This window comes from Physcomitrium patens, chromosome 17 (genome assembly GCF_059467195.1).
Source record: "Physcomitrium patens ecotype Gransden chromosome 17, ASM5946719v1, whole genome shotgun sequence".
Lineage (NCBI taxonomy): Eukaryota > Viridiplantae > Streptophyta > Bryopsida > Funariales > Funariaceae > Physcomitrium > Physcomitrium patens.
In genome coordinates this window covers 5,658,266-5,674,228 of record NC_143426.1, presented here as the reverse complement: position 1 = coordinate 5,674,228, position 15,963 = coordinate 5,658,266, and the positions used below count along the sequence as shown (strand labels likewise).

The 15,963-nt window shown below is 35.1% G+C and overlaps 1 protein-coding gene across 1 annotated transcript; it reads left to right on the top strand.

Moving 5' to 3' along the window:
- The first annotated feature begins 8,373 nt into the window (after window positions 1-8,373).
- LOC112294640 (pre-rRNA-processing protein esf1) lies at window positions 8,374-12,007 on the top strand. The gene is made up of 4 exons (XM_024545327.2): window positions 8,374-8,495; window positions 8,636-9,710; window positions 10,036-10,454; window positions 10,655-12,007. Exons 2-4 carry the CDS (start codon window positions 8,655-8,657, stop codon window positions 11,685-11,687), a joined length of 2,508 nt encoding a protein of 835 aa, XP_024401095.1. The 5' UTR covers window positions 8,374-8,495; window positions 8,636-8,654; the 3' UTR covers window positions 11,688-12,007.
- The last annotated feature ends 3,956 nt before the right edge of the window (window positions 12,008-15,963 follow it).

Genomic DNA, 15,963 nt, shown 5'->3' with positions numbered 1-15,963 from the left:
TCTGGGGATCGCCTTCGTGAGTTAGTTGGTTGAGATAATCTGACTGGCATAGTATCTATCTCTTGGCTATCCATATCAGAAGACCAAACTATGGCTGCTAAAAAAATTCTATTTTATCTTAGAGAAAATAACTACATCAACTACGAATTTTGGTGGTGCTCTCCCCCTTTCTTATATTCTTGGATGAATAAGCTTCAGAAGGAAGCTATCGTTGAATCGGCTTAGGTTTATGAGGATGTGGTTGATGAAACTCCTGTACCTTTTGCGGCGCATTGGCGAGATTTTCAGCTGGCTCCCACGTTCGTTCATTAATGTCGTAGCCGCACCAATGAACAAGATACCCCAACTTGCCCCACCTTCGCTGTGAATCTAGTACCTTTTCAACCTCGTATTCCTCATGGTTCTCAATTCCAATACTAGGTGGCGAACATTGCACTCTTCCAGGAAAAGACGATTCTCGATAAGGCTCCAATAGAGAAACATGAAAGACTGGATGTACTTTCATAGAAGCCGGTAATTCCAGACGGTACGCCATTGGATTGATTTGCTTCTGGATGATAAATGGTCCCAATCTTCGATAGTCCAACTTATCACATGGTCGCTTGGTCTTGATATTCCGTCGAAGAAGCCATACTTTATCTCCAATTTTGAAAGTAGGTGCTTGATTCCGAAATCTATCTACAAATGCCTTGTAGGATTCTTGAGGAGATTGTAATTGAAGCTTCAACGTATTTTGAAGCTCTGATAGTTGTTTCGCAAATCCTTCAGCTGCTGGATTGTTATTTGTTGATGGACTCAATAAATCAAGCTTCGGATGATACCCATAGTTGGAAAAGAATGGTGTATATTGGGTCAATGCAGGGAGGGTGTTGTTATATGCAAACTCAGCTAGCGGCAGATATGTGGTCCAATCGTCTTGTTGATAGTTGATGCTGCATCGTAAGTATTGTTCCAAGACTTGGTTCACTCGTTCCGTTTGGCTGTCAGTTTGAGGATGAAAAGCCGAAGAAAGCTTGATATCCACCTTCAGTATCTCAAAGAGAGATCTCCAAAACTTTGATACGAACTGGGTTCCTCGATCTGATATGATATCATCTGGTAGTCCATGATATCGATACACATTATCGAGAAAGAGCATTGCTGTTACTTCACTAAACGATGTCTTCTTGCAAGGAACAAAGTGCACCATTTTTGTAAGCCGATCTACCACGACAAAGATGCTGTCAAATGAGTTCGATGATGGCAGGTCCGTGATGAAGTCCATGGAAATTGAAGACCATGGTCGACGTGGAATCGACAATGGCTGTAGGAGTCCATAAGGGCGATGCCGAGGATTCTTGGATCTTGAACAGATGTCACAGGAGATGACAAAATCTTTCACATCTTTCCACATTTGGGGCCACCAAAAATCTCGAGAAATAAGCTCCAAGGTCTTGTTGAATCCAAAATGTCCCGCAGTTGGCAAATCGTGGCGAGATTGAAGAACTCGGAGTCGTGCTAGTCCTTTTGGGATATATAATCGCTCCTCAAAGTATAAAAGATCTCCCTCCACCTTGAACTTGTCGTCATTGGCACACTGCTTAATATCAATAGCTACTGAATCTTCAATGGTCACGGCACGTACCTGATTCAGGAAGTCAGCATCAATTGGCACAATAGTAGCACAAAGCTGAAATTGCTCTCGCTTCAACAATGTCGTACATTGTTGATCAAACATTGCTTCTCCAGCCTTTGGTATAAGATACGATCTCCTCGATAAGGCATCAGATAGTCCTTGTTGCTTTCCAGGTCGATAAGTGATAACAAAATCGAACCTAGCTAGCAACATACTCCACCGAGCTTGACGTCGATTTAGAACTCGAGCCGACATGAAATACTCCAAATTCTTGTGATCTGTGTATATGGTCACTAGGTGTGTAGCTCCTTCAAGAAAGTGATGCCATTCTTGGAAAGAATCCACTATAGCAAGAAGTTCCTTATCGTGGATCTCATAATTGATTTCAGCAGCAAACAACTTTCGAGAATAAAATGCAACCGAATGGAGCTTCTTATCTTCTCTCATTTGTGAAAGTACAACTCCCAAAGCAAAATCCGAAGCATCAGTTTCTAAATAGAAGGCCTTTATAAAGTCTGGATGTACCAAGATTGGAGCCGTAGTAAATGCCGTCTTCAGGTCTTGAAATGCCTTCTCCGCTAGAGGTCCCCATTCCAGCTTATCCTTGCATGTCAATCGAGTGAGAGGAGCAGCAACTTGAGAATAATTTTTGATGAAGATTCGATACAAGTTAGCAAAGCCAAAAAAGCATTGTAAGTCTCTAACCATCTTCGGAACCTCCTACGACACGATTGCTTCCACCTTCTTGGAGTCCATCTTCAAGCCTTCCATAGTCGCAACGAATCCCAAAAATTCCATCTCCATTTGGTGAAATAAACACTTCTCCAACTTGGTATATAGTCCTCGCTTGCATAGTTTCTCCAAGACCAAACGAACATGCTTTTCATGCTCTTCCTCATTTTTACAAAATATCAAAATATCATCCAAGTAGATGACAACAAAATCATCAAGGTGCTCCCGAAAAATGTCATTCATCATATGTTGGAAGACTGTTGGAGCATTGGTAAGACTAAAGGGCATGACATTATATTCAAAATGGCCATACCTTGTACGGAACACTCTCTTCCACTCATCTCCTTCCTTAATTTGTACGAGGTTGTAAGCTCCCCTTAGATCAATTTTTGTAAAGATCTTTGCATGTCCAAGTTGTTCTAAGAGACCAGAAATCAAGGGTAACGGATAACGATTCTTCTTTGTTACCTTGTTGAGGCCTCGATAGTCCACGCACATCCGCAATGAGCCATCTTTCTTCTTCACAAATAAGATGGGTGCTCCAGTTGACGATTTTGAATGACGGATGAAGTTCTTGGCTAGATTCTCGTCAATGTACTTCTGCAATTCCACCAACTCTGTCTGCGATAGATTGTAGATTGGGCCAAAAGGCGATTGTGCTCCTTCCTGTAAGTCTATGGCGCAATCATATGGTCTGTGTTCCGGTAGTATGTCGGCATTTTTCTTTTGAAACACGTCTTTAAAATCCTTATATTGCTCCGATATACTTGCTGTCGAGATCTTCTCCCCAATAGTTGGAGTCGCATAAATGACAAATGGTGTGCCTTCCTTGGACGATCTTATAAACGCTCTTGCTCCAATAAATAAAGATTTTTCTATTCAGGATTTTCTACTAGGCTTGCTCTTGGGTGGTTTTGTGGGAAAGGTCATCTTCCGCAACTTCCAATCTATGGATGGGTTATGCTTTTCCAACCAAGAAAGACCAAGAATAACAGGATTTGATGGGGTTCTAATAATATTGAAAATAATATGACTATTATGGCCCTTAAACGTCACTTCTATAGGTTCTGATTTATGGGTGACACTACCAAACAATAAAGGTCGTCCATCTATGACCTCAACGTGAACAGGTTTGGATTTTTGTACTAAAGGGATCTTATGATGCTTCGTAAATTCTTCGTCTAAAAAACAAGCAGATGCTTCTGAATCTAATAATGCTAAGGTTTTCAGTTTCTGAGGGCCAATAAACAAAAGGATTGTAAAACAAAGGACAGGTTGAGCGGAAAGAAAGGAACCTGGTTGTTGTTGCGATATTTCACTGTCCAGCCGCACAGTTCCTATTGTCGCTGGGCATCCTCGTTTTCCTGAATAAACGCACCTCTAGTCTTGATAATACGTCGATTTTGCTTCTTGGGACAGTTTCCAACTTTGTGGCCTTCTTCATCGCAATACAAGCATAGACCTTCCTTCATACGCCATTTTTTTCTTCTAGAGTAAGAGATTTGACACGTATCGCATCAATTTGCATGTCTTCTACCACTGAATGTGAATTCACGCTGCTTGCCGACATAATTGGGATGTGGTGAATCGTATGTTGTCTTGAACGTTGGTCTTGGCGACGTTGGAATAGGCGGTTATCGCACTTCACAGCTTGGCTAATAGCTTCGTTGAGCGTTTGCGGATCAGGAAGAGTTAACAATAAATCCTTCACATCGTCCCTTAAACCCCAATAGAATTGACTCATCAACGCTTCTTCGTCCCAATTGATGTAGCATGCTAATTGCTTGAAGTCCGATGCATAGATTGATGTAGAACGCATCCCTTGTCGTAGTGACCGGATCTTTGTTGTAGTCCATTGAACCTTATCGTGTTCACCAAATGCTTCTGCAAACGCCTCCAAAAGGGTTTCAAAGTTGTTTAGTATGGACGATCGTTTCTCAAACAAAGGAGCAAACCATAATAGAGCTTGCCCTGTAAGTAAGGTTCCAACAAGCCCAACACGTGACTCCTCCATTGGATAGCATTCGGGTTGTAAAACTGTTATCAACCTGATTTGATTGACGAATCCTCGAAACTTGGAACGCATACCATCGAACTTGTCCGGAAGGCTAACTCGGGGCTCCTTATGTTGTAGAACCAGCGGTGCTTGTCGAACATGAGGCAAAGTTGCTTCTCCAAGTGCAGAAGTTTGAGGCTGGTGCAACCTAGATTGTCCCATTCCAGATGTTCCATCATTATGAAGCCTTGCCATGACTCCTTCAATCTCTGCAGTTCTTTGCGATAATATAGTGAGGGCATTTATGATAGCATCTAACTTGGACTCTGAACTTTCCATCATACTAATGTCTTGACCCCCGGCCATTCTAAGAGAAGGACAGAAATGACTCTACAAGAAGACAATATTGGTTTAGAGGAGGGTACTCCGCAACCTCTAAAATGCCTTAAGAGCTTCATGAAAAGGGGTAATCCACTCTCTCCAAGAAGAATAAGACTCCAATATTGTAACAAAAGAAGTATCAATTTAGAGGAGGGTAATCCGCAACCTCTAAAATGCTAGTACACTTCCAAGTAGAGGGGTAATCCACACTCTAACAAAGAAGAACTAGCTCTGATATCTAAATTGAGTGAAGTCTCGACAAACTGTCATGTACACAGAATACAAACTTGATATCTACCAAGAAGTTCAAGAAGAACTGGCAAGAACTAGATTAATCAAATGAATACAAGAACAACACCAGAGAGGTGAGCTAAAGCTCCAAGAGATGTGTTGTCAAGACTGAAGAACTCTTCAACCTCGATTCCAATATATACTCCTATTTAGGAAGCTTCTCAAGCAACTTCTATCAACTACGAAGCTTCTAGAAGGTTCCAGAGACTTGCTTCTAGAAGGTTCTAGAAACTTATCTCTAGAAGGTTCTAAGGACTATGTCCCTAACATCTTCTATCAACTAAGAAGCTTCTAGAAGATTCCAGAGACTTGCTTCTAGAAGGTTCTAGAAGCTTGTCTCTAGAAGGTTCTAGAAGCTTGTCTCTAGAAGGTTCTAGAAGCTTGTCTCTAGAAGGTTCTAGAAGCTTGTCTCTAGAAGGTTCTAGAAACTTGTCTCTAGAAGGTTCTAAGGACTATGTCCCTAACAGAAAGTTATGAAGGTTTCAATAATAATTAAATAATAGGGTGGTCTTTTTGCCCTTATATGAAAGAATATTGATGGCTAAAAAGACCTATCAATCACCTTCAAAGAGAACAAAGATCAAAGTATGCGGCAAATACAATTTATTGTATCTTGTACTTTTTGAACATATGATGATTTCTCCTCATAGAACTTATTTCTAAAAGAAATGGAAAAGAGGTGATGTTGTGAACATTCTTATTTATCTAGATAAAAAGTGTTAAGTAAAAGATAAATGTAGGTAGATTTGATATTGTCTTATGGCAAAACTTCCTAAAAGCTTCATAGATACATATTTGATTTTATACATGTTTATAATTAATTGGTAGGTTATAAACTTGGCTAATAAATTAGCTATGTATCATATGTATAGATAACTTGTGGTACAAGCTAATAATATAGTATGTATATAGAAAACTTATCTTGAAAGTTAATACATTCTTCTTGTAAATTAAATACATGTTAGATATCCTATATAATGTTCTCATGTAATTCCTAATTAGATTATATATATATATACATATATATTTATGGAAACAAGAATGAAGCCTTTTTCACTCTTATCAATGGCTTACTAATTTTTAGTCTTATTTCAAGACTTTCTAATCATTTTGTCTTTGGTATAGCCATTATAGTTTAATATTATAAGATCTTTGAATGATTTTTTAGTCTTTTTGAGTGACGTAAGAATGTATTGATGTTTTAGTTCTCTAAGATTCATGTCACCATATGATAATAGTTTATATGTTGATGCATGTATGAAACAATAAATTATATAAAAATAATATTGATTTATAAATAAATATTATAATATATGAAATATTTAGAATAGTTTATATTAAGGTGCTAATTTAATCATACTATACCACTAATTAAGCCAATTGAGAGAATTTTAGTTATGATAGATGGAATGATTGGATGAATTCTATCTATAAAAGATAAGACATAGGAATAGTAGCTCAATTCCATTGCCTCTAAAAAAAATAAAGCTAAATTTGTGATTTTATGTCATATATCATGCCATCTCACAGCTGAAATGATTTTAATGCTCTATTACATTTTTTTAGGATCGTGGACAAATTTGTGTGACTTTAAAAAAATAATTGTAGAATTATTTTATATTCATCCATCTTAAGGATCACGAGCTTGGTGCCAGTCTAAGCTTTAGCTTTAATGAAACTAGTATAAGCTAAAAAGACCACAATATATCTCCTAAAGAAAGAAATCATTCACAAACAATATAAAAGAAAATACTATGAAGAAAACTCTTCTTCTTCTTCTTCTTTTAAAGAAAGAGTATGGATTATAGAATTTTATTTATTTTTAATCACAATAATGCTGATTTTAGAATTTTTCTATTTGTAAATGATAATGGAACCCATTTTGCAAAATACTATAATTGTTAACTTTTAATGTGGATTGAACTTCACTTTATATTTTAGTAAGCATTCATTTTTATTCACACTTAACTTTTTAGTATATAGAATGAAAAATATATATATATATATATATATATATATATATATATATATATTTCTTAGATTGAATTTTATATTATGTTTGTACAAATGTAATTCCTTCAAATTATTAACTAGATTAAATAATTATATATTATATGCTTAATTTATTTTTGGAAATAGTTGTAATATTTAAAAATTTAAGACTTATTCATATAGGAATATTTTTATCAAGATTAATTTAAGTTTCATCATTTCAAGCACAAATACTTACTAAATAGATATTTTATATATACATTATAAATTTGAATAAAAAATTATTAATCAAATTCATCTAGCTATATTTATTAATGATCTTTGAAAAAAATAAAGATTTCATTCAATAAATCTTAATAATTTATAATTCTTAGAGATTGTAAATAAAATATTAAAGTTCCTTACATCTAGAAAGTTTGTATTTAATTCTTTTGCAAGTTAGATATTTGGCCTACAAACCTCATAGTTTTAAAAAGATTTTATATCATTTTTTATTTTATTATTTTATTTCTTATTAAAAATTCTATGATTTTATTGTATTTAAAAATAATCTATCAAATACATTCATATTCTAAAATGATATATTTTTTAAAAGGTTGTTTCTTTCTTCTTAATATTTATTTAAATTAGTATAGATTCATAAAACATTTTGAAAAATTCAAAAAAGTTGTTTAACTTTTTAAATGAATGAAAAATAGAATAATTATTTATAAGATTTTATAATATTCATCAATGCTTTTATGATTATAATTTGTTGTATATTTATGGCAATAATTGTATAGCTTATAATAGTTTGATTTTAATATTATATATTTTTTATTTTTAAGATGTAAGAACATAGTTTCTAAAAATAGCTTTATATTTATATTTGATTAAAAAAATATTCTAGAATCATAATTTAAAATACTACTTTTTTCTAAGACATCAATTTATTAAGGTAATCCACCAGCATAGAGATTATCTCAAATTCTTGTGATGGTAGAAAATTAATGTCAAATTGGTCTACATCTTCTATACTAAGAATTTGATCAAATTAGTATCAATTTTAGAAGAAAAAGAATACTATATTCATTCACACACACTTCAACCTCAATTGGCTTCGCATTTTATGTAAGATTTGAATATACCACATCAGGTAATAACCAAAATCATTTCTTTTTACAATATTTCTGCAGTAAATGTCATTCATGAAATACAAAATGTCTTCATGAAACTCACGTGAGAGAGGTTCACACGCCAACTCGTGCAAGCGTGAACAGAGCTCTCAATACTGGTGATCACCGGTCGCAAAGGACGGGGTAACTGGTGGCCGCCGGTTGCCGAGGCGTCTTCTTGTCAAGTACTGGAGGGTGAATTGTTCGCAGATGTTAGAGGTTTGGTTCCTGGGTTTAGGGCTTATGTTTTAGGGTAGCCTTCGGGTTCACTGCCGGCGCTTAGTTGACACCAGAGCCGGAGTGTGAGATTTTACAGGGGCTCTTATGTTCGAGAGTAATGTCTTGGCAGTAATCCCGGAATTGAATTGGTTGTTTGCGACCTGTTGTGTTGTTCCTTTGAAGGTACTGAGGTCTTGTGTCTCGTGTTAGCGGAAAGGTGGTGAATGATTCTGGTGAAGCTTTGTTGTTTCGCAGTTTGGCGTGGTTTGGAATCATGAAGAAGAACAAGGATGGCAGCGGCGGGCCTGCGCCTGCGACCATATCTGACCCGAGGTTTGCTAGGGTACATACGGACCCTCGGTTCATGCGTATGCCGACAAATAAGACGAAGGTGTCGATTGATAAGCGTTTCTCGCACATGTTTTCGGACAAGAATTTTTCTGATCCGTTAGGGGCGGATAAGAGAGGACGTGCGAAGAAGAAGAAGGAGAAGCACATGTTGCAGCGGTATTACAAGGTAGGTGAAGACGAGGATGAAGCTGAGGGGAACGCAGAAGTCGATGGAAGCAGTGGTGAAGAGACTGTGGAGAAGACGAAGTCTAAAGGCAAGGACGGGAGCAAAACATCGATCAAGGCTTTGCAAGGAAAGCAAGGAGGTGAGAAGGCGAAGAGTAAGATTGTAACTGGGCCTAAATTCCCAGGGCCTGTAGCACCTTCAAAGCTCGGTTTGGAAGTAAGTGATGACGAGGACAGTGGCGATGAGAGCGATGAGGACTCTGTTGTTAATCCGACGTTGAAAGGGAAGGTTGCGGGCAGAAAGGCTGTGAAGAGTGTGGACGGAAAGAAATTAGCTAGACCAAAACCCTCTAGGCTTGTTGTGGAAGAGAGTGATGAGGAAGAGAGTGACGAGGAAGAAGATAGTGCCGACGAAATTAATCTGAATAGCGATGAGGAAGAGGATTTAGAAATAAACACTGGTAGAAAGTCTAGAACCGCCAAAGTTTCTATTGCGGAGCAGGATAGTGTTTCTGAGGAAGAGGAAGATGATGAAGATGATGTATCCGCTAGCGATGCAGAATCCTCTTCTTCCAGTTCATCGTCGGAAAGTGAGGCAGAGGATGAGATTGACGACCCTAGGGAGGAGGAAAAGGTTCCGACAGCTTCAGGTGCAGAGACTCGGAGAATTGCAATGATGAACATGGATTGGGACCATATCAAGGCCGTAGACTTGTTAATGCTGATGCGGTCCTTCCAGCCAAAGTGTGGAAATGTTGAATGCGTAACTATTTACCCCTCGGAGTTTGGCATCGAACAAATGAAGGCAGAGGAGGTTTGTGCCTAGCTCTTGAGTATATGGGTTATTTCCCTTGTTGACCAGGAGTTCTTCAGAATAATTCATATCACGGTAGACCTTGTACATCAAAAGTCCAATTTCGTTTTCTTTGTATTTTCAACGAGTCACTAGTTTGTTAACGAATTGGAGCTTAACTGGGACTTGAGTTACATTTGCAGTCTACTGGACACCATGTTGTGGAGCTGCTGAGTTCCATTAAAGGGCCAAACTGCGTGTTGCCATTAACTTGTGATTCAATAGTGGTTTAATAATGGTTTATCCAGTAGGAATAATATGATTTTGTGTGTTACGTACGTGCCAGGCGCATGGTCCTAATATGATCTTCGATGATGATGACGACGATGAGGACGAGGACAAGGAAGTGAACATGGAGAAGCTTCGTGCATATGAGAGAAACAAGCTTAAGTACTACTATGCTGTAGTTGAGTGTGACACAAAAGAAACTGCCAACCATTTGTACACGCAATGTGATGGTATGGAGTTTGAGCGGACATCGAACACCCTTGATCTTCGATTCATTCCTGATGACATGAAATTCGTGAGAGAGCCCCGAGATGTTGCCAAGGAGGTGCCCCAAGAGGGGTACAAAGCTCCTGAGTTTGAGACACGAGCGCTGCAACATAGCACTGTGAAACTGACATGGGACGATGACGAACCAACACGAGTGAAGGCATTGCGGAAAAAGTTCAATGCAGACGAACTGAATGAAATGGATTTCAGGTGTACCTTAAGGCTTATTTGCTTTACCTTCTGTAATTATTTAGCTGTTGTTGGTGTATATATATTCTCAGTACTGTAGAACTACTCTTTTACGTAATGAGATTAATTCAGATGTACAGGATCAACGATTACAAAACATGCCACCCAAGTTGTGTTTTAAGAGCTGGAATTCTAATGCTGAAATTGCTTTCTCACTACAGAGACTACCTTGCATCAGCATCGTCGGAAGAACTTGATGAAGGTGAGAGTCCAAGCAGTCCGGAGCGAGGCACTGCCTCTAATGATGCATATTCAGGAGCCACGTCGAAAAAGGACAAGTACCGTTCTTTACTACTCGGGGATTCTACAGAGGAGGTCGAGCCACATGGACAGAAGAAAAAGAAAGGGGATGTGGACATGGAGGTGACCTTCCACACAGGATTATCTGAACTTAGTGAAAAGCTATTGCAGAAAAAAGAGGCTAAAAAACGTGGTGATGAGACTGTATGGGAAGCTTATTTACGAAAGAAAAAAGAAAAGAAATCTCAGAAGAAACGGAGTAAGAATGCAAAGAACTCTGATGATGATTATTCCTCTGACGAGGATATTGCCAGTCCACGCGTAGAACAGGGAGCAGCAGATGATGATAATGGGTTTGATGATCCTTTTTTTGCTGAGGCTGATGAATTCCCAGACGAATCAAAGGCAGCACCAAAGAAGAGCAAGGCTAAGCAATCGGCCGATTCTGATAGATTAAAGAAAAGAGAAGAAAAGGAGCAGCAGAAGAAGGAAAAGGAGAGGACAAAGGCCGAATTAGAGCTTCTTCTCATGGATGACGAAGGGATACAGGGTGCAGCGCGGGGTTTCAATCTTAAGAGTAAGAAAAAGGGCAAAGGGAAGTCGAAAAAAGGTGGGAAAGACGACGATGACCAGGAAGACGACAAATTGGCCTCTGCAGATTTGACTGATCCACGGTTTGCACCTCTTTTTAACAATCATCACTACGCCATTGACCCTACCAATCCGCAGTTTCGGAAGTCTGCCGCTCAACTTAAAATTCTAGCAGAAGCCCAACGAAGACGTATGCAGAAATCTGAAGATGGTGGAGTCTCTAAGGTTGAAAATACTGGATCTGGTGACTTGAACCCTGAGATTGATGATGCCGCTCAGGGCTCGAAGGATCGTAAGAGAAAAGCTGAACTATCGTCTTTGGTACGATCACTTAAGAGGAAAGCTGGAAAGCCGGGAAAGTAAAGTTGGTTGCAGTTGCATTAGTTTATTCATTCGAGAATATTTAGTTAGTCGACAAGTGTAGGCGATTGTATTATTCATCTCATTTTTGAACGCTTACTTTCGAAGGACGTGAGCATGTAGAGCTTTGGCTGTTCTCTTACTTCAAGCCTCTTGCTGTGGTAAGGCCCTCCCTTTAAGGCTTGGTCCAAGTTGGACACTTGAGGCATGATTATCTGGATTAGTCTGGGGCTCACAAGGCTAACAAGGTGTCTGGTTATATGACAAGAACTGAAAAAGCCCATCAGTAAAAAGTTAACATAAGAATGAGCCATTTTAGAGAAGGGAAGCGATGCTGAATGTAAATGTGGATAAGTAGTTAAACTTTGTACACTACATAAACATAATTAGTGATTTTTTATGACAGTGGGCGAGCTCAGCTGAAATGAATTGGTAAGACAGACGTCAAGCTTCACGTCAAACTCAGTTTATTGAGAGAATGTACACGAAAATGGTCTTTATTTTATCGTAATTATATTCTATATTCAGAAAATGATACATTTGTTCTGCTATCAAAAAAAAGTTCCCAGCTCCCCACCCCCATCCTTAAGAGACTTTCCACCTTTTTATTAACACTATTATTAAGAGAATGAAAAATAAAAAGGTGGAAAATCTATAATTCTTTAAAGCATTATCTCATAATATATATTCAAGACATTTGCTGTTATGTGTGCTTTTGTAGATATAAGCATTGTTGATTTTTGTAAAATGCACTAAAAATTTGTTACAAACAAATGCCTGTTTTCTTAATTGAAGATCTAATCTTTATACACATACATATGTATATATAGGGAAATGATTAAGCAACCCAATTTTTTACTAAGTCAATTCACATGCTCTATTCCTAGCTATTCCCTAGTTCCGAGCCATTCTTTGGTTTCCAACTGCTGCACCCATTCCTGATGTTCCCAGCTCCCCACCCCCATCCTTAATAACAGTGAGGAACAAGGAACGGCTAGAAATAGGAATGGGAGTTCTAAGGGTGTAATGATGCTTAAGATAGAGTGGGTCACTTTAGTAAAGATTTGGGTCGCTTTATCAATCCTATATATATATATATATATATCAGTACAATATTTGCAATCTTTACTTTGGGACTTCTAAACCCTATCTAGATTCATCTATATATAACATTTATATGTTATCTAATATGTTGATTGGTGCTCCATTTTTGTCTTTATTATTGTTTTAAGTACTTGATTACAAAACATAATTCCACTTACATTTTATAAATCCAAAATTAATTGTCCTCTTCGTCCTATCTCTATTAGATGCTCCTCAAAGATTTGAATCCTAAGATGCTAGCCTTGGTTATGATCTACATAGGATTTTTACCAATCCATTATGTGCCTAATGCTTGCTTGCTACTTTGGACAATAGGCAAGTTTGGATTATTCTTTTGATGCATGATTTTGAATGTGGCAAAGATTACAATAGTTGCAAAACTTGTATTAGTTTGTGAGGCTCTCTTTAATAGCCATATGGTCTATAAGATGAACTTAGATAGTAGCAAATGTAGCATAAACTTATTCTACTTATATATTTCTTCAAATAAGGCTCTTATTTAGCTTGTTTAAGAGTAGGAATAAAATCTATACTTGTACAAAGAAAATATTATATTGAACTTCACTTTTCTAAAACAAATTTTCTACATTATTTTTTCAAAAGTAGAAATGCTATTTTTAAGTATTTTTCATGATGTATACTTTAAATTCTCTTTGATACACAATAATATAGTTGAATATTTTATATAATATATTTTTAAATTAAAAAAATATCCATTTATAATCGTTGGCATAATATTAAATTATCTTATATTTTTTCTTTAGAATAATCTATAAGGCAATATAATAAGATTATTTCTTATAATAGATATCATCTATAAATTTTAGTAACAAATTATAACTACATCTTTGAGACTTCTTTAGAAACTTAATAAATATTTTAGGATTTCTCATGATACAATATCATGTTAAGACTTTAGCTTAGAAATTTTCCAAATTATATGAAGAACTTGAAAAATTCAATGAATTGAACAAATTTATAACATGTTTTAGAGTACCTTCAAGATTTTTCTAAACAACCTTACAACATTAAGATTCTTCAGTTCTTTGCATCACTTTACAATACTTAAAGTTTTTTGTTTCATTATAATGTTCTTTTTGGCATTAAATATCAATTTTCTTTTATATCTCTTTATCTCTTTTTTTTCTATTTTTAATTCTTTTTCTTTTCATACCAATTTATAATAAGAAATTTCAATTTTAAAAAAGAATCATTCTTTAGATAAATTTTTTATTTATTATCTCATTTATTATTTACATAAAATTTTATTTTAATAGCAAATTAAATAAAATATATATTATTAAAGTTTCAAATATATTTTTTTCAAGTATTTTTATTCTAAAAATTATATGTATTTAAGAATTGATAAACCCACACTCCAATCTTTCATTCTCCAATCCCTCCTTCCTAGCTCCTTTATCCTTTTTTTTCTAGTTCTCCATCTTTCATTTCCAATCCCTATTTTCTAGTCTCAAGTCTCTTGTTTTCAACTCATGTTTTTCAATCCCAAATCTCTCGTTCTCAACTCATGTTCTTTAGTTTCAAATCTCTTGTTCCCAACCCTTGTTTTGAAGTCCCTCCTTATTAGCCCTCTAATTCATTGTTCCCTAGTTCTTCCTTCCTAGTCCTCTAATCTATTATTCTCCAATCTCCTATTTTCTAGTCCTCTGTTTCTCATTTCCAAACTATTTGCTTCAGTCCTCCCTTCCTAATCCTCCAATCTCCTATTTTCCAATCTCTTGTTTCCAAAGCCTATCCCTTATTTTAAGGAATTTTTCCAAATGAATATTTTGGATGTTAATTAAGAAAAACTAATTATGGCACTTAAATTCTATATTCTCTAGTTCTTTTATATTTGATTTTTTTAATTTCATTATATCATTTTAAAATGATTTATAAAACATAAAATTATTATAAATATTTTAAAATTCTACTACTAAATGCAATAAATATTTTTAAATTATTTTTTAAAAAATAAAATAATAAAAATATATTTAAAGATTCAAATATGAAAAACGAATTTTTTAAAATGATTACAAAAGACTAACTAAAATCAATACTACAATTTTAATGATTCTTTTTTAACATTATTTTAGTCTCAAGTATTACAAAAATATACACTAATTATAAAAATATAATATATATATATATATATATATATATTTATTTATTTATTTATACACTCACTTCAATTGTCTTTAAGTTTTTGCTATTATAAATATACATATTAAAAAATAAATACATTTTTTTTGCTTTATATTTCTTTATTTCATTAAAATAGTATTTAATAACGTCAATTTCATAGTGCATCAATTTAGTGTAATCTCTTTAATTTTCAATATGAAGAAAGATAAAGGGATTATATAGAAATTTATTTTTAAAAAATAAATTGATCGAAATAAATAATTTTGCATTTCAAGATTTTTTCTTTCTTTCTGCTTTTACAAGTTTAAACATATGATATTAAACTCATTTCTATAGAAATATTTTATGTATGTATGTATGTATGTGAGTGAATATATAAATATTAATGAATAATTTAATTTAATATAAATAATTTCATGCAAATAAATGATGTAAAAGTAGAAGATAGAGCATTTTTATAAATTAGAAAGTTTGTATGTACACTTACAAATTTGTGGTGCTAAATTTTGAAGACTTCAAACCAAAAATTTGTCTGTTTTCCATAAACTAGCATATTATACATTGATTTTAGTTGTTTGAAAAAGTTTGTATAAGATTTCATTGTTTATGAAATATGTGGTATGAGATGATGAAAGTAAAAATATCAAATACCATGAGATTAAGGAATAGATAATTTAGAAATGGAAACGATGGATAAGAGGATTAGGAGTAGTAGATTGGGTAATGAAAGACTCGAGAATGGGAACTAAGAATTGGGAAACGGGTATTGGGAACAAAAGTTGGAGGACTAGAAATGAGAGATGGAAATGGAAGATAAACAAAATTAATGATGAGATGGCAAGGAGGGGGGTATGGCTTTAAAAACATTAGAGTGTAGCTTTATCAACTCCCTATACAAATATGTATATATATATATATATATATATATAATACTTAAAACATTTGGCTATTGTATATTGTCTCAAATTATTAGCCAATTTGGTAATCTATAAGTTTCAACTTACCTTTTCAATTTAGGTAGTAATTAGCA

What these genes read in the sequence shown, in the direction of transcription:
- LOC112294640 (XM_024545327.2), top strand. Translation starts at nt 8,655, where the DNA reads ATGAAGAAGAACAAGGATGGCAGCGGCGGGCCTGCGCCTGCGACCATA. An exon ending in AACAAATGAAGGCAGAGGAG is followed by an intron (nt 9,711 to 10,035) that starts GTTTGTGCCTAG and finishes CGTACGTGCCAG; the next exon opens with GCGCATGGTCCTAATATGAT. An exon ending in CTGAATGAAATGGATTTCAG is followed by an intron (nt 10,455 to 10,654) that starts GTGTACCTTAAG and finishes TTCTCACTACAG; the next exon opens with AGACTACCTTGCATCAGCAT.